The sequence below is a fragment of the Coptis chinensis genome, chromosome 6 (assembly GCF_015680905.1).
Source record: "Coptis chinensis isolate HL-2020 chromosome 6, ASM1568090v1, whole genome shotgun sequence".
NCBI classification, from domain to species: domain Eukaryota; kingdom Viridiplantae; phylum Streptophyta; class Magnoliopsida; order Ranunculales; family Ranunculaceae; genus Coptis; species Coptis chinensis.
Window position 1 is genome coordinate 86266080 of NC_141461.1, and position 18886 is coordinate 86284965.

General features: G+C 37.3%; 1 protein-coding gene across 1 annotated transcript; it reads left to right on the forward strand.

The window, feature by feature from the left end:
• Nucleotides 1-10156: 10156 nt before the first annotated feature.
• Nucleotides 10157-18651, forward strand: LOC147495072 (uncharacterized). Its single transcript, XM_086568308.1, is given in 15 exon segments — nt 10157-10780; nt 10845-10939; nt 11023-11168; nt 11246-11392; nt 11486-11537; nt 12264-12438; nt 13019-13032; nt 14425-14484; nt 14486-14638; nt 14910-15026; nt 15172-15325; nt 16173-16280; nt 16994-17059; nt 17147-17409; nt 17561-18651. Coding segments are annotated over 15 exon segments (1713 nt in total). The 5' UTR covers nt 10157-10725; the 3' UTR covers nt 17669-18651.
• Nucleotides 18652-18886: the final 235 nt, after the last annotated feature.

Consider the following 18886-nt stretch of genomic DNA (forward strand, 5'->3'; position numbering starts at 1 on the left):
GTAGAAGCTCAACCGCTTGTCAACATCTCAAAGAATGATGTACGGGGCGTTTCTTATGGAAAGACATCGCTTTGTCGCTTTGGAATTCCATCTAACATCGCTCGACAGCGACAACGGTAAACAATTCGATAATGAAGAAATTCACAAATTTTATACTCACTAAAAATTCAAAGATAATTTCTCCGCTCCATATTATCCACAAGCAAATGGACAAGCGTAAGCAACCAATAAGACGATTCTCTCGACTTTAAAGAAGAAGCTTAATGAAGCAAAAGGAAATTGGGTTAAAGAGTTGCCGCCAGTGCTTTGGGCTTATCGCACCACTCCAAAGCATTCTACCAATCTTTCCCCTTTCAATCTAGCTTATGGCATGGATGCTTTGTCCTCCGGCTGCAATTAATTGCACCAACTACAAGGGACGTATAAAGATAAAAACCGGTAACAATGATGTTTGCTCTAACTTTGGTGGCGACTCAATTGATAACACTCGAGAAGAAGCTTTACAATGTCTAATAAAATATCGTGCAGCCCATGAAACGCAAATATGATAAAAAGCTTTGCCTCAAGAGTTTTGAACCGTAAGATTGGGTACTTAGCCGCAAAACGTAAGCTCATTGGATCCGGGAAGTCGCGAGAATTGGGAAGGACCGCTCATTATTGATAGACCAAAGATCCAAAGGGTCTTATTTCCTTCGCCGAATCACCGGAGAAAAATTTGCCAAGCCATGGAATGCTTTTCATTTGAAAAAAAGTTTTATCGTTGAATGTTTGTTTTTCATTCATTGTAATCATTTTATAATTCAATAAAATTCGATCCATCTTTCGCTTTAACTAGAGATCAAATATCCCAAATTATGTTATCATTACACTTTGGGGGCGGCTCCCCCAAATTTCATTATGTTATCATTACACTATGGGGCGGTGACCCCCAAATTTTATTATGTTATCATTACACTACGGGGGCAGCGATTCCCCAAATTTCATTATGTTATCATTAAACTATAGGGCGGGGCGACACCCCAAATTTCATTACGCTATCATTACACTATGGGGCGGCGACACCCCAAATTTCATTACGTTATGGGGGCGGCGACACCCCAAATTTCTTTACGTTATTATTAAACTATGGGGGCGGCGACACCCCAAATTTCATTACGTTATCATTACACTATGGGGGCGGCGACACCCCAAATTTCATTACGTTATAGGGGCGGCGACACCCCAAATTTCTTTACGTTATCATTACACTATGGGGGCGGCGACACCCCAAATTTCATTATGTTATCATTAAACTATGGGGGCGGCGACACCCCAAATTTCATTACGTTATCATTACACTATGGGGCGACACCCCAAATTTAATTACGTTATCATTACAATATGGGGCGGCGACACCCCAAATTTCATTACGCGTTATCATTACACTATGGGGGCGACACCCCAAATTTCATTATGTTATCATTAAAATATGGGGGCGGCGACACCCCAAATTTCATTACGTTATCATTACACTATGGGGGCGGCGACACCCCAAATTTCATTACGTTATCATTACACTATGGGGGCGGCGATACCCAAATTTCATTACGTTATCATTACACTATGGGAGCGGCGACACCCCAAATTTCATTACGTTATTATTATATTATGGGGGCGGCGACACCCCAATTACGTTATCCTTAATACTTATATCCTACCTCAAAACCAGATTACACAACTATTATATATTTTGACCGACCTATTCTGATTACCAATCTAATAAAAAATAGATAAAAACCAAATATCATGAATACAGTGGAAAAAAGAAACATAATTGAGAAAGAAAAAACCGTAACCTAACCTCACATCATCATAACAATAAAGAATAAAAACTTCACTCAAGAAGTTGTGGCATAATGCTATCCTCCACTGGAACTGGAACACGTAATAGATCTGACGGAGATACATCTTCCAACTTCCTATAACACATAGTATAATAATTTGACAGCTGCTGCAATTTTTCACGTTTCTCATAATCTCTTGATTTCCAAAGTCCAACACTTGCCGATGCTTCACGCAACACCGCCCCAGATTTCTTAATTTCAACTGCATGCTTCTCAATTATATCATCCTTCTCTTCACACCCTACTCTAAAATTTTCCACCCTCTCATGACATTCATCTAACTCCTTTTCAAAAAAATGCATTCTCTTCCAATAGTACCTTGTAGTCTCCTCTAATCCCCTCAGCCTCGCAAACTTGTTTTGACAATTCCAATTTCTCACATTTTAAAATTGCAACTTCATCACTCAAAACCTTCTGCTCCTTGAGAACAACAATTTCTTGATTCTCGTTTTTGACACTTCAAATTTCATGATATTCATTTTCATCTCATAGTCGTGCAAAACTACTTCATTTCTCAAAATGACTCCTCTCAAATGTTCATTCTCCCTAAAGATGAGCTCTCTCTCTTTCCAAATATTTCTCAATCTCGCATATTCAATCGGTTTTAATCTTATAATTTTCTTTTTGCTTCTAAGATTTCTTTGACACAATCCCCAAGCTTCGACGCCTAATAGAAAAAATAATGTGTTACTCAAAAAAAAAAAAAAAAAAAAAAAAAAAAAAATACACACACACACACTAAAATTACCTCTGCAAGCTTTGAATTCAACATATTAACGGTTTTTCCAAAATCTACACTTCGTTGATAATCCAAACACAATAACTCTGGATCTGAAATATTAGACAAAAGGATTTAAAATAATAATATATAATAATCAGTAAATACTATTTAAATAGCTATTCAACATCTAACCTTCAATTGCCAAGGCTTGCACGTCTGGAGTGATGAGCATAGGTGTTGTAGAACAACCGCTCATCCCTGGCGGCAACGAAGAAGGTACAGTTGATCCAACAATGATGTCGGCACTAACAAAAGTAGACACTTCGGTTGACACACCTGCATCGGTGTCAGCAGAAGTCGGCAATCCAGCATTTGTACCAACAATCGTTGACACTTCTGTTAACATACCGCATCGGGTATTAACAAATGTAAGTCGGCAATCCAAAGACTAGTGCAAACAACAGTTGATACTAAACTCGACACACCAGCAGTGGTGCCATCGGCAGAAGTTGCTACACCAGCATTGGTGCCAACAACAGGTGTTGGAACTCCAATACTACTTCCACCAAAAGAAGTTGGCAGTCCAAAATTGATTTTGACAACAGAAGCTGAACCCATTGTATCTCCACCATCGTCAACTTTTTCCATCTACATTACCAAAAGAACCATTAAACAATAAATAACGAATATTATTCAAAATCACGTAAACAAGATCAACACTAACATCAAGTCCGGATATATCTTTGTTAGTCATCGCTTCCCCACCGATATCATCATCATCATCAATATCAAGCACATCAAGAGTTTTATGTACGAAGACAAAACCCGTGACATTGAAACATCATTCCAAAACATATTATAGGTATTACATATAGGATATTTTAAAAGAAATATTATATATAACGCACCGTTCTCGACTATCAATCTCTTCCTCAATTTTACTTGAGTTATCCAAAGTTTTCTTTTCCTTCTTTTTGAACGCATAATTCTTTTCTTCTTTCTAATATTTTCTTGTCCACTATCCTCGAGTCATCTCCTTCTACTTCTTCGTCATCTTCAATCAAGTATCATCCACAATAATATTCTTTCTCTTTTTGAGCCACAATAAGGTGCTAATTCCCTAGGCTCATTCAGCCAGATCCTAGTTTCTATATCATGATAATAATCTACTATATCGTCTGGAAACGAAAGATCATAGACATCTGCATTATGACTAAACAAACTAACAAATTTCTTTTTTATCATCTCGCTGCTAAACACTGATTTATTTGGAAACTTCAGAAAATCCCCTATATATATATATATATATATATATATATATATAAAAGATAATCAAAATGTGATGCTAACTATTTAAAATTATAATTATAAGAATATTAAGTTTATATCTTACCTGATATATTGTTAGGATAATCAATATCTTCGAACCTCCAATTGCCTTTAATCTTAAAACCATACAATTTCGCATTTTTGTAGTTCGAAGGCATCCCATAAAACCGATAATTCTGGTTGTGATGGTTATGATATCCCAATGCATAACTTTTTGAAGAGGCCTTGTTTTTGTCGCAGAGGCTTCAATAACTCAAACAAAAGGTCTCGACGACATACTATTTTGATAAACCTTACAAATTCTCGCTACACGTGCAAATATAGCCCAATAGCCGAGGGTAAGGGATGTACTCTCCATCGAAGCTAATAACTTCGAAACCCGATTTCGAAATGGAACACTACAACCAAGCCAAAAATGTGAAAACAATAAAATTATCTCATCCTTTTCACATTTTTGGTCGATATCGCTACCAACATACTCAATTGAAACATCATCTCCGATATCATACATTGCTCTCAAACTATCAAAGCATCAATTCCCTTCGCCACCCTATTCATATTAAAATCTCCTTATCACCCCATCTCCTCTTCAAGTTATAATTCTTCTCCATTATCAAATATTTTCAATCTTGTCAAAAAAAAAATAGAATAGTATCGATTAATCCTTCTCTTTCTTTGATAATAAGATCTAAACACTTGTTTATTGTCTACACATCACTACATAGATACAAATCCTAATATATGTTTCCTCATTAAAAAAAAAAAAAAAAAATTGTGAACGGTTAATAAAAACATACCTTACTGCCAAAATAAAACAAGAACACGAAGGAGATAATTTGAACTTTTATTCTTCTCTTCTCAATTCTAGCTATCTCTATCTTTTAAGTCTGATAATTATTCTACTCCCACGAGTTCTCCTTTTATAGATATTCTAACTCCAGAGCCGTATACCAATAGGACTCTCTTCTCTCTGCTAAAGCCCAATACATCCAATACTTGGTTTACTAGTTCGCCTCTTATTAGCGATCCGTATTCTATCCGCTCCTAATCCTCTTAGTATTCTAATGTGTCTAATCCAATTCATTAACAAACCAAACATTATATAACAGCTGCCGACCTATTAATTTCCTTGCATTGCCAATCAAAAAGAAGTTTGAATTTGGCCGCTCGTAACATGCCGCTCGTCAACTCCAGCCCCCCCAACCGAAAGCAGATCAAATAAAGACTTTGGGAAGGGTTTAAAACATGTTTTCTAGTTGGGAAACAAAGACCACTGGAGACCGAACGCTTCTGAAAGAAATTGCCGTTGTATGCCGCTGGCTATAGTAACCTTGATTTGCCGCTGCCAATAGAAAACTCGAATTGCCGCTCTTGTTGAATTGCCACTCTTGCAAGATTTGGTGATCTTCCTGAGCTAATAAAGCTTCGGAAACTCTTTGGTGAGCGTTATGGGCAAAGGTTTGCGATGATCATCGCATTGAATTGAGCTATGGAAATTTAGTGAATCCCGGATAATTGAGAATCTCTCGCACTAAGTCAATACCAGATCATTTGAAGCTCGACTTAATGAAAGAAATAGCGAGAGATAATGGCCTTGAACTAGACTATCCTGAAAATGGAAATGAGTTTGAGCTGCAACACCGTCAGCAATCTGACCTTTTCTAGATTTTGTACTTCAAGAATCAGAATCTTAGAAGATATACTTCTTCTAGATGATATGGCGGTGAGGAAACTTTACGAGGTTCGAGATTGATTTACGCTTTCTTTGCCGATCCCATAAATTGAATTTCATTTATTCACGGCCGACCCATTCGAATTAAAATGCCGCAGAATGTGTGTTGCCGCTGAATTGAATGATGTTGCCACTGAATGCCGCTACTTTTTGCATTGGATGTGTATATATTCACCGCTACTATGACTCTTACAATTTTATCTTTTCGCTGCCGCTTGCATTTGCCGATCCCAATGCCTTTTGCATTGTTGCATTGCCGAGCCCAACCACAAAAGCGTGTAACTGTTGGAGGTCCAAAACATTTTAAGTTTGAATCAACGTGGTTTGAAAAAGCAGGCGATCTGATCTCGCTATGGTGTATTGGCCCTTTTTCACCACCCTCGGAACCGAGGAGGTGATGGAATAGCATCCATTCTAGTGTGCATAAATGCCGCCCTCTCCTATGCTATTTATCATTTGTGGCTGAGGCGCTTATTAAATTAGTGATCAAGGATGAAGAGCATGTGGAGAAAAAGTGAGGAATTTGAAGTCGATCTTCATATGGTTTGAGGTTGTGTTGGTCTCGCATGCAAACTTCTCGCAAGAGTGATGTCTATGCAGTGAATCTTCCCTCGATCCGATAGTATAGTGTATCGTTCATTGATGTATCGATTATGAAATCATCGGCTGGAAGAAAGCCTAGGGCGAGATACATTGACAACCCGGCCGATTGGAGTCACACCGACACCGACCATTTGGTGCAAATGATCGTTGGATTGCTTCCATGCTTGTAAATGCGGTTTAGAAGATTTTTGCCTTAAATCCAAGCGGTCTTTGTTCTATCACTCGATGACAAGCTTCGTTTGTAAGGGGAGGAATAAATGGAGAATGCTTTGAGTTAGGCGTTTAGGATCGATCTTTGCGAACCAACTTATTGTGATTAATCGAACACGGACTCGGCGTCCGGTTTTCCTTCTTCAATTCTGAAATTTTTTGCGGGAGACTACAAGTACAATGTGATCAATTAGACTTCGTCCACCTCAATTTCCACTATCCATTTACTATTTTACCAATCAATATAACAATTTACAAAAAAAAAAAAAAAAAAATTTTTGCCAATACGGCTTTGCCCATGTAACAAAAAGAGGGGGCGATGTTAGGCCCCCACAAATGTGGCCTAATATAAGCCCAATTCAATACAAGCTCACGCCAGAGCCCAACTATATAAACAAGCCCACGCCAAGGCCCAACTATAAACAACCCCACGCCGAGCCCAACTATAAACAAGCCCACGCCGAGCCCATGCTCGAGCCCAACTATAAACAAGCCCACGCTTTCGAGGCCCTATATAAATAAGCCACGCTCGAGCTCCAACTATAAACAAGTCCACGCCGAGCCCAACTATAAACAAGCCCACGCTTCGAGCCCATGCTCGAGCTTATCTATGAAAAGCCCATGCCGAAAGCCTACATTCCACGAAATGACCGGTTCTCCGCCCGGTTCTCCAACTTCAATCCACGGGCGGTTCTCTCCGCCATTCTCGAACTTCATCCCACGAAAGACAGTTCTCCGCCCTCCTCTTCATCCTACGAGTGACGGATGTCCCGCCAGTTCTCCAACTTCATCCCACGAGCCGACGGATGTCCCGCCCGACTCTCTCAACTTCATTCCACGAAATGCCGGATGTCCCGCCAGTTCTCGAAAACTTCAATCCACGAACCGACAGCTCCCGCCGATTCTCAACTCCATCCCACGACGAGCCGAGTTCTCCCGCCAAAACCAACTTCAATCCACGCCGACAGTTCTCGCCAGATTTTCCAACTTCAATCCACGAAATGCCGATTCTCCTCCCGTGAAACCAACTTCATTCCACGAGTTGACAGATGTCCCGCCAGTTCTCCAACTTCATTCAACGAGCTGACAGATGTCCCGCCAGTTCTCCAACTTCAATCCACGAACTGACAATTCTCCCGCCAGTTCTCCAACTTCATCCCACGAGCTGACAGTTCTCCCGCCAGCTCTCCAACTTCATCCCATGATTGGACAGTTCTCCCGCCAGTTCTCCAACTTCAACCCACGATTGGAATATTGGAGAACGAGGAAGTAACTATCACCAATGCTACCTATAAAATCCAACCTTCGTCATTTTTCCAGAACTACGCATCGAGACTTGATCTCAAGCAATATCTTTGGATGCGTAGGCAACTTCAAAACCGAAGTCCAAATCTCATCTTTCCCCAATCACCATCTCCTTCACCATCTCCAAAAACATTACTCACAACCCTCAATGGTGTGTTTTGGCAAATCTTGCTGAAAAAAGCGGTTTCCATAGTGCTTTTGTTGGTCTATCCAAGAAGCAACAAATGCTTCTTTGTAAAAACAACCATGTTCTACACAAATATTGGATGAGCACGGGATAATCTTTAAAAGCTAATTCTATAGAAAAAACTTTCTCAAAAACTCTCATGTGTCTTTGACTTTACCACATTAGTCCACATGGCACAAAGTTTATTTATGTTTTGCTCATGCGAGAATATTTTTTCCCATTTTCAAGACACATTGGGAAATGTGCCATCGACACACAAGTGCTTCTTTGCATTTGGAAAGACTACATCGGCCGCATTCTTCAAAGCTAGCTCCCTATCGATCCTGATCAACACCGGAACTTCGGGCATGAGTATCTCTCGAAACCTTTCCAATGCCCAAGTGTAGTCATACTCTTTTTCCTTTTTCCATCAACACATGACATGCAGTGAAAGTCATATTGGTCGATGTCACTCCTGCAATCTCTAACAACTTGAAATGATACTTGTTTATCCTATACGTACAATCCATGAGAAAATTTTGGTTAAAAGTCTTAGCCATTTGGATCAAACCGGGATGGGCCCAAAACAATTCGCAAACTTCATTGCTACCTTCTCGACGTTTACTGTACTCCACATATCCATTTTCCCTTAACAATCTACCCAACTCTTGCAACTATGTTCTATTTTCCATTTCATTAAGTCTAATTCTGTGTCTTGCGTTATACATTTGTCTCATGGAGGACGAGTTTAATATATCTCTTACTTTGACAACATTCATGACCTCTTTTGGTTTGACTCCAACTCTACTCATCTCAGATACAATAATCATCTCCATCTTATTAAATCTTCCCATATAAGAGTGACCTTCCATAGTTTTTGCCATCCCATGATTATGACGACCGCAATCAACTCTTAGTGTCCATCTATCTAAACTACCACGTTCAAAACACGCTTTTAATTTAAAAGAACAATTCATCTTTTTGTTCCAATCTTTCTCACTACCTTCTCGTTTGCTTCTACCTTTTTATGAGATCGAAATTTACCACCACGCTCACATATCAAAATAAGTCTAGGAGCCTTCTCACCAATTGCATTTGGAGATTTCCCAGTGACGATAATAGCTCCCACTTCACTTCCTTTATGTTGTGTCCAATCAATCAAATCTTAACGACTATCAAATACCTATAAATCAATTTAAGTATTCATTAATCCATGGGTAAGAATGTATTAAATCAAAGAAGTAAGTTTCAAAACGTATATTCATCCATGCATACCATGTTGGTGTTAAAATGTTCAGTTTGATCTATGTAGTGCTCTTCCGAAGATGCATTTGAATTTTGTGAAGTCCGAAGTGCATCAATTGGTATCTCATTGTGACTGTATAGAGGATCCTATAACATTTACAGTGAATTATAATATTAGCTAAAAATTTGTCACAAGAAAAATATCTATCAAAGTAACTATGAGACGGCCAAATTAGATTGTCTAATGCTTCATAAGTCGCTCCAGTTGGGGCGCCAGAGTCTTAGAAAGTTAGTTGGCCTGGGACGTCTCGAACGTAAGACTATTCTCATTTCCCAACACTCACTATTAAAATCAACCATTAAACGGAAGAGATCGTCCTCATAGATTGAGTTTGCATAAATACTTTGTAATCACATTTTGTACAAATCGTCCTCATAATGATTTCATAATAAATTGATATTGAAATCATTATGAACAATAGTTGTGTATGGAGTTACCTCGTCTTGGTCGCCGTCTTGGTCACTTGATTGAAATTTCTCTTTATTAAATAGTTCATTTTCCACATTAAAAACATCATATGTCCATTCCATTTCACTCAATGTCATAAAAAAAAATGAAAAACAAAAAGATGGGTTGTAAATAGAAATAGAACAAAAGAAGATGAATATGTGTAGAGAAAGAAGAGATGTGTGGGTTAAGTTTATTTGGATTGGAAAATGAGAAGAGTAAAAAAAAATGTGGGTTTAAGGAAGGTTTTTTGAGAGAGAATAAAAAGACAAAATTTGAGTAAAAAGATAAAAGTTGAAATTTATGTGTTTTCACTTTTTAAGTAGAGTCTGTCCTAAGAGATTATTTGGGGACATATCCGGTATTAATTTTTAAAAAAATGGAGTCTGGGTTATGTATATAGCAACTCCCTTCCATATCCTTGTTAGAAAGTGGCACATATACGCAAATGTCATCTGCACAATTAGTCGCGAGGTCAGCGTATGAGCGCAGCAGAATTTTGCCGTGCAATTTTATGACCATTCTCAAGGTGTGCACATGAATATATTGACAATTGAAACAGGATTTCGTTCCTATTAGTATTAGTTTATGTTCAAAATTAATCATCTTCTTGGTCCGCATCCACATTTCATTGACGAGTAAGAAATATTATGATGTCAACTGAATATCCTGACTACTGAAGTACACAAAAATGAATACTCTAGATGTCATTTCCTGTTTATGTTAATCCTACATCCTACAATTCGTAACACAACTATTGACCTAGACAATACCGTTCGTCTTTCAAGAATTATCAAGGGTATAATTTGGTAGCCTCTAGACTTCATTAATTGGTGTCCTCTAGACTTTTTTCCCCCGAGATTGGTAAAATTGGTGTTCTCTAGACATTCTTTTCCCCAAAATTGAAAATATAATTAGTCGTTGATATATATCGTACACTACTAATTTCCCGCTTATTCAAATATAAAGTCCAAAAAAAAGAAAAAAAGAAGAAGGGTTCTTTATTTTTGTGGTTTTTATTTAATGGACGATGTTGATCGATTGTTCGAATGCTTCAAATGCGGCGTCTCTCCTCCACGTAAGCCATTCTCTCTTGAATAAACTTATTTATTTATGGAGTAAATAAAAATCAAATTTGACAGAATCTGCATTGAGAGAAAGAAAGAAATACAAGGTCGAAGCCTCTTCTTCTCCACAATCCGCAAGCCACAAAACTTCCCCAGATGCTCAACTCGGCGTAGGTCCCTTTTTTTTATTTTGCATTTCAATATTGCTCTAGATATACTTGTGAAACTGACATGTATTCATTTTTTTTTTTAGCTTAGTAGTACAATGGGAAAGAAGATCTCTCCGCTTGTTTTTTATGGATCGCCACATGGGGTGCCTGTGAAAAGGCCAACTCGTCTGCTTAAATTGTTACATGAAATACATGGCGATCTTAGTGAGGAGACTAATTTGAGAGCAAGGTAATGCTATATATATATATTTTTTTACAAGTCTGTTGGTGGATCAGAGTCATCTCTATTATTTATTTGTTGCACAGGAAGGACATATGGGCCACGTTCCCTAAGCAAGATCAGGCGATGAACTTTTCCAAACAATATCCTCATGCCCGTCTTTTCAGTTATCAAGATCATGTGAGTGGGCAAAGGAGGTTTTTGGTCTCAACATATACGGAGTTCTGGCAGAGGTAATGTCACTTTGGTTGCATTTTTTTTTTCTCATAGTTACTTTGTATAGCCAGTGTGTGTATTATCTTCTTACTTTAGCTTTCCTATATCAGGTACAAAAATATGGATTCTACGTTTCGCCACCATTATGAAGTGATTCAGGAGGTAATGCTCCCTCATAATTGTCCTTAACTTATATAGCTTGAATTTCTTTCATATCATTGTAGAATAAGCGGATGTTCATTGATATATTCTTATTTTATAGAAATCATTCCCATCACCAACCATTGTCAACTCATCTTTGATTTGGACCCCAGAGAACTGTGTAAAGAACACAATTTTGACAATGTAATTTGCTGTCAGCTTATTTCAATAAACAACAGAAGCACAATCAATTTTGACAATATAACTCATGCCTTCCGTGTTTGAAGGAGAAAAGGGGCTTAGTATAGATGTGAAACGCTAATTATATGATTCATATACAAAACTCACCTTCTTCATCAAACTACACATTACATCAATCATCTTGTAAAAAAAGGGCATATGTTGATGGTTGCTTCCAATCTTTTCAATGTTACATGGACACACCATATTTTAAAAATAAACTGTTTCTGATTTGTATCCATGTGTCCGTGTCATACACATCTTGTATGTGATATATCTCCTTTTTTTTATATTTCTCCATGTCAGACACTTTGTATCCGTGACAATGTAACTTGGCATTTTTTAAAGGAAAGTAAGAATAAATGAAGGTATTGTCTCCATGTGGAATCCATCCCCATCCTTTGGTCATGGAAACGATTTTTTTTTCTTCAAATTTCCCCCTACTTTGTGTGTGTGTTTTAAATCTATTTCTCCTCCCCATGCTTATTCTGAATGTGTGTATTCCAGGGCTTACCTTGCCACCTGTACTTTGACCTGGAGTTTGACAAGAGAGTCAACTTAGAAAAGAATGGAGAAGAAATGGTTGATGTGTTGCTATCAGTCATTTTTTATGCTTTATTAGATAAATACTCTATACATGGAGAGGAAGACTGGGTCATAGAGTTAGATTCGTCCACAGAAGGTATGGAAATTCTTCTTGGTGTTTCCTTATGCAATTGATATTAATTTTTTGTGTGATGTTTTTGTTACATAAACCAATGTCTAAGCACCACCACCTCGGTGGCACTATCAGTGCTGCAAAGTTCAAAGAACAGAAGCTACAAAGAAGTGATACTCAATTACACATAATAGAAACAAATTATTATTAGTAATGACCAATCAAATTGTTACCAGAGTTTTGAGTAAAAGAAATTAAACGGAAAAAAAAAAAAAAAAAAAAGTAAAGAAGAGTCCTGCAATGTTATCTCTACATGTCCATATTGACATCTGTGTCCTGACGCCTTAGTGCTACATGAATATGTATTGAATGGCTCATATTTTCCATCCCTTTTTAAAGTTATTTATATAAAAGCAATTGAAGCAGTAATGTATTGGACTATTTAGAGTAACTAGCAAAGCATATAAGTGCTTTTGTTTTGTGATTTAGCATCCTTAACATTCCACTATATTGCATCAAAGTCTTTGACTGCATATGATTTGTCTAATGTCATAAGATGCTTTCCAAGTGGCATTGGATTAACCATGGCCTTTACTTTCTTCAGAAAAATTTTCACACGCCATCTGATCATCCGCGTTCCAAAAGTGCCTTCAAAGACAACTCACATGCTGGGGCTTTTGTTGCGAGGTAAGCTTCACAATAGAAATTGTGTTTGAGATACTACAGGATAAACATTTTCAAGCACTTTCAAGTTCCATTCGATAATTTATCGGACAACACTTATAGTCAATCTAGAAGACACATTTTTCAAGTTGCCAAACAAAGTACAAGTTAGTAAATGCCAGATGGTAGGCATTCTTGTAGGACTTGTATTTTTCATTTGCTTTCGACCTTGTCTTCAAAGCAATAAAACTTTAATTTGGTCTTTTCAAGGGAGTTTCTATTCACTAATGTAGATTACTTCTGTTGAAAAGTATCTGATACCATTGTACTAGTGTAGAGTGTTCCAAAAACCAGCTTAGGCGGGACTAAAATCGGTGGGCCAATTAGTCGGGTCTAGGCGGCCTCTAGGTGGTCTAGTCAGGTCTTCTTCTTTTTTTAGGAAAATGACTTGTCCAAAAGAAAAGGTTTCAAGAAGGCTTAAGCTTTGAATACGGGTTTAAAAGACTAAAATCCAAGATACAGTAAGAGGAAAAAGTCCGCTACAAGGGGTTAAAAGATTAAAACAAGTGTGTTTCAGTACAACCCCCAAAAATAAATATTTGGTCCTTCTCTCTCTCAGTTTCTCAGGTCTACTCGAACAGTTCACTTGCCATATTCTTCAACGCTTATGCTTTTCAGAGGTTCTTTTGTTTTTTTTTTTAATATTTAAACTGTGCATAAATGTGTGATGGGAATATTGGATCACTCATGCATTTTTTATATGTATTTCAAGTTTGAATTCTTCATTTCATGTAGTGTCATAGTGTGTGTGTGTGTGTTTGTGTGTATTTATATATTACACAAATATTAGGAAGAAAACCCGCCCAGTGCCTACCCTATCTAAGCGCCATCTAGAAGGCCTAGGCGTTCTTCTTCCGCCTGACTACCGCCTATTGCCGCGTAGCACTTTTTAGAACATTGCCAATGTAAGGAATAAACTACTGTTGGAAGAATTTAACTGTTTGACTAACACTTTCAAGGAGTTAAACTGGAATATAAAAAAATGGTTTTGTTAGACTTTGAAATTGAAGTAAACTAAAAAAAATAACCGAAAAAATAAAAAATAGCATTAGAAGTAGATAGCGTTTAGAGAACAATCTAATGTTCTTCTGTTTTTGAGTCCCTTGAGTGGATCTTCTTAACATCCTAGGCAGTTGTCTTTTTATTTCTGAATGAAAAATCTGTATGTCCAAAGAATAAAGTCTATTGTCGTTGGCAATGCTTCTTCTTCTTTTTGGTTTTTTTACTCTATATTCAAGCTATAATTCAAATAAATCCTTGGTTGTTATTGGCAATGACATTGAACAGGTTTGTTCACGGATTTGTAGTGGAAGGGACCGTGATCATAAACTTCAAAAATTGTTTGTTTCAAAAAGATTTAAGCTCTCATGAACCTCTGCATCACCTTTTTGTGGATACTGCTGTCTATTCTCGAAACCGTTGTTTCCGCCTAGCTTTATCCTCAAAGGCGGGGAAGAAGTCGATTCTTCTGCCAACTAGTCGTTTCAAATGTAAGAACTTGGTAAGCTTCTGCGTATATACAATTACATTTCTGATAAGTATGCTTTCTTGTTAGTAGCAGACTAGCAGTTCTGTGTATTACTTACGCCAAAGAAAGCTATATGCGTTTCTTCACTAGTCAAAATCTGACTTACAAAAAAATTCTTCATATTTATTATGGGTATCATAGGATCAAAGTACTTTATCGTTCCAAGTATCAATTATGCGTTTTATAGATAGAACTCACTTTGCGATTGGGCATTGGTTTCTCAATTACTTCTGCTGACTTACAGTGTGAGCAAGACATGTTCATGGATTCTTTAATCTGCAAGATGGATGGTGATTGCCAGAAGCTATTAATATGTAAAATGGATGTAGATTGCATGAAGACACTGTGCTTTGATTCTGAGGTAGTTTTCCACTCTTCAGAAAGTTATTACTTATGATGCTTATGCTTTATAAACTTTCGGAAATTGGTTTACCATAAAAATCTGTATAGACAGGGATTTGACGTTGAGGTCTTGATTCTCTATTCTATAAACTCTATTACTGCAGGACAAATGTGATTATGAAAACCTTTCCACAGCCCCAAGCCTTGCACTGCATGCTTGCACGACCGACTTTCCAACAACATATTTTGTTGGAAAATCTCCATTCCCTGCTTTGGACATGTTTGTGGAATCTATTGCCTCCATTGGGAACGTATCAGGTACTAGTGATTGGGAACGTATCTGTTTTTCTTGCCGACGTAAGTTACTCTAGTAATTACCATCATATGATTAAAGATGAGTACTCTTTTTCTTACAAATATTAATTTATTAGTTCTTTTAATGTCCCCTGTTTTCCCTCATACTGATTGCCTGCATTGAAGGATGGATTGATCTGAGGTAACGTCCATCTGGTGTTTGAGTATGACTTTTATAGGTTTCTGTCGAATCTGGCGGCTATCTATTGTTTACCAGCTGTAGGGCATAGGCATGTTCAGTACTTCTATATTTAAATTATGGAGTGGGGAGGATTGATTAACTGATGGCAAGGAATATAGAAGCTTTAGGACCTCTCTTTGACCTTTGGCTTCCCCAATAATTATCTATACCTCCTTTTTATCTGCCAAACTAAACATGAGTAGTTGAATGTCAATGACTGTTCCACTAATATCATCATCTTTGTCACCATGCATGCATGCCATAACAATAGACCTTGCAGTTGGCAACACAAATATCAAGGATTTCTTAAATTTGATGGCATTGCCTTCATTGAGATCCATATCAAGGAGTTTAGAACTAATTCTTTGCAACCCTACACGGATAACGGGATTTCTTAAATTTCAACAACATATTTTCCAGCAACACAAGTTCAGGATCTTTTATGCAATCACGGTAAATTAAACTGATGTTTGCTACAAAGTGACAAATATACTCCATGTTAAAATTTCAATCTTAATTTTTTTCCATTATTTAGCATAAGCATTACTGCTGAATAATCCTGTGGAAAGCTTGTTTAGGTAATGATAGTCCACTGATGTTGTGTGTTCATGGTGTAATTTATATTCACAGGAAGGATCCGTAGCTGGTATTGGTTCTCAGAGTATGGTGTAATTGTGTACAACATGTTGAGGAATAGATATTGCGAACGGATTGGTAGACAGCATAAAAGCAATCATGGTAGCATTCCCTGTTAGGTGTCTCGATTTTTATTTTTACAGAAGTTATTAGCAGCATGTAATTGCAAAGTAATGTTTTCCTTTGGAACAAGCCTCACATGCTTATACAGCTATACACCGTTTCACTGTTTCCAAATTATGTGAGCCTCATATAGTGCCTTAACTCTTGAGGGACTAAATTTCTAGAGGAATTTTTAGACATACACCACATTAGCCAAGATATGACATGATTATGTTTTTAGGTAAACATAATATTACATTAACCATTGTAAAATATATTGTCTTAGGGTAAACATAATGTTTTTATTTGTTATGTTCCTTCTACGTTACTTTAGAAGCAACAAAACAAAATCTAGGAAAACACAAATTTCTTGGTTCCTTTTTTTTTTTTTTTTGGGGGGGGATTTGAATTTGTAATATTTGACCTCGTTTGACTTCGACGAGCAGTCAAATGGTAATATTTCCAAAACGTTTTACTGATGTGTCCAGTAGACATGGGTTTGCCCTTGCCCTTTGGTACTGTAATTGCACTATATCTTAGCTCGTGGTCTTCTTATTTAGATATAGTAGATATGTCAATCAATTGACATTGTGTTTCTCAGTTTTTACATTTTTTTGAGTTTACTATTGTCTTTATATTGTTGTTTTCCTGATTACTAACATCCTTTTGATTCAAGACTGGCCTAATGTTGTGGCTAACACTTGTTGTTTCAGTGATGTATGTTGTCGACTTCAAAAGGACTGTCTACTATCAGAAGTGCTACGACCCTGATTGCAAAGGTTCAACAACTGAAAAACCTGTCCTTATCTGCATTTTGGAATTGAATGAATGATCATCTTGCAATTAACTTAAATTTTTTTCATTAGGATATCGATCTCCCTTCCGTCCAATTCCTGATGATGTCATTCCTGATACTTCGACTTGCTTCAATTCAATACAATCAGATGATCATAGGGTGGGAAATAATGACCTTGATCATCAGCTTGGTCAAAATGAGGTTGACCATATTCCATGTGATAGTGATCAGAAAATCACTGACAGTTGCAAGAAAGATGGGTGGTGGCTTGAAGCCGTAAAAATTGCCGATGAATTTGAAAGTAGGAGGAAAATGCAAAATCCTGGCAAACTGGTTAGTCTGTCTTCTCCACCCATTCATGTGTTATATTTGTTTTTTTTCGCATTACCTTGTAACTCACACCTAATAAAATATGAGCTCAGTTTCATGTTACTTAAGCCACATATGACAGATGCTTATATCGTAGTGATTTACTGTATGCCAGGTTGCAGATCAGGGGATTGATGATGATGAGGGTGATTGTGAGTGGTGGATGGCTGTGGAAAGAACTACCTCCCAGACTGAGCAACAATCTAACAGAGTGCTACTTTAAACATATCAAAGGAGGTGACATGAAAGCATAGCATTTTTTAAGTCTTCTAGAGACTAGTGGTTGAAGTTTTAAGCATGGGGGATGACTTGTTGCTGTTCTAGCATTCAGCCTCTTCCAAGAGTAGGCCATGATAATATCAAGTTCATGGAAGCGTGAAAAGATTGCTTAAAGATAACAAATTTCTTGTGGAGCTCAGTGTCAAGATAACAATGGCCTTCACAAGATTTTGGAGATCCGAGTTGGAATGCTTGGTCATTGCTTTAGTGGCCTACAATGAAAATTTAAGGCCAGGAATGAGGAAGAACAGAACCCGGGTTCTTGGTTTTCTGTTATCATGAAGAGCTCCTTACTCTCAAAGTTAAGCCTGCAGTAGTGCTCTTAAACTGCATGTGTGCCAGCATAAGGAAGGCTGTGAAAACAGATTGTCATGCTGTTCTCAGAGAATTGAAACTTTGGAAGCTTGAGATTACTTCCATTTGCACCCTTGAGAAGATTGGCATTTCATAAGATCATTTTCTTAAAGAAACAGATTATCTATGATGGTTTCAAAAAGAAGCTCATCTCGTGGCATCCCAATTGTCTCTAAACTTTAGCAGAAGTAACCAGCAGAAGTTTGAAAGAAAGCTGAGAGGATTGCACACTTCCAGTAACGGTACCACCCTTCTGACCAATAAAAACTCATGTACAGGGCTGAAGGTTCTTTGGAGGGAAAGTCATACACGACTCACATTCAGTTCTAAAGCCCCTACTTCTGGGTACTGCCAACTTTTGCAGGCCTTTTAACTCGAAGTTTTGTACTTAAGTTTTCAAGTCGTCAGTGGTAATGAGCTTATATATATTGTATGAACTGATATCATCCTGAAGTGAGTTTGTAGTCTAAAGCTATCAAACAATTTCAGCAAATAACAAGATGATAATATATTTACTAAGATTATTTTGTATTGCTAATTAAAGAAATATCAGCTTTTGAATTTGTATTCGTATTCTATTATTTAGTTATTGTTTCAGCTTAAAGATTTGCTTGTGCTTCATTGTTTCAGCTTAAAAATACAATTCGTATCCACTTATATTAATGCTTACAGCCAGTAATTCTGTGCTGACTTTAGAATGACCACTGCTTGCTTGGTTGGCAGACATTGATTGATGTGTACAGAGCAGGAATTTTTGTTGCGGAGCAAAAACTGCTTATTTACGATCTTAGACGCTTTGAAAATAATG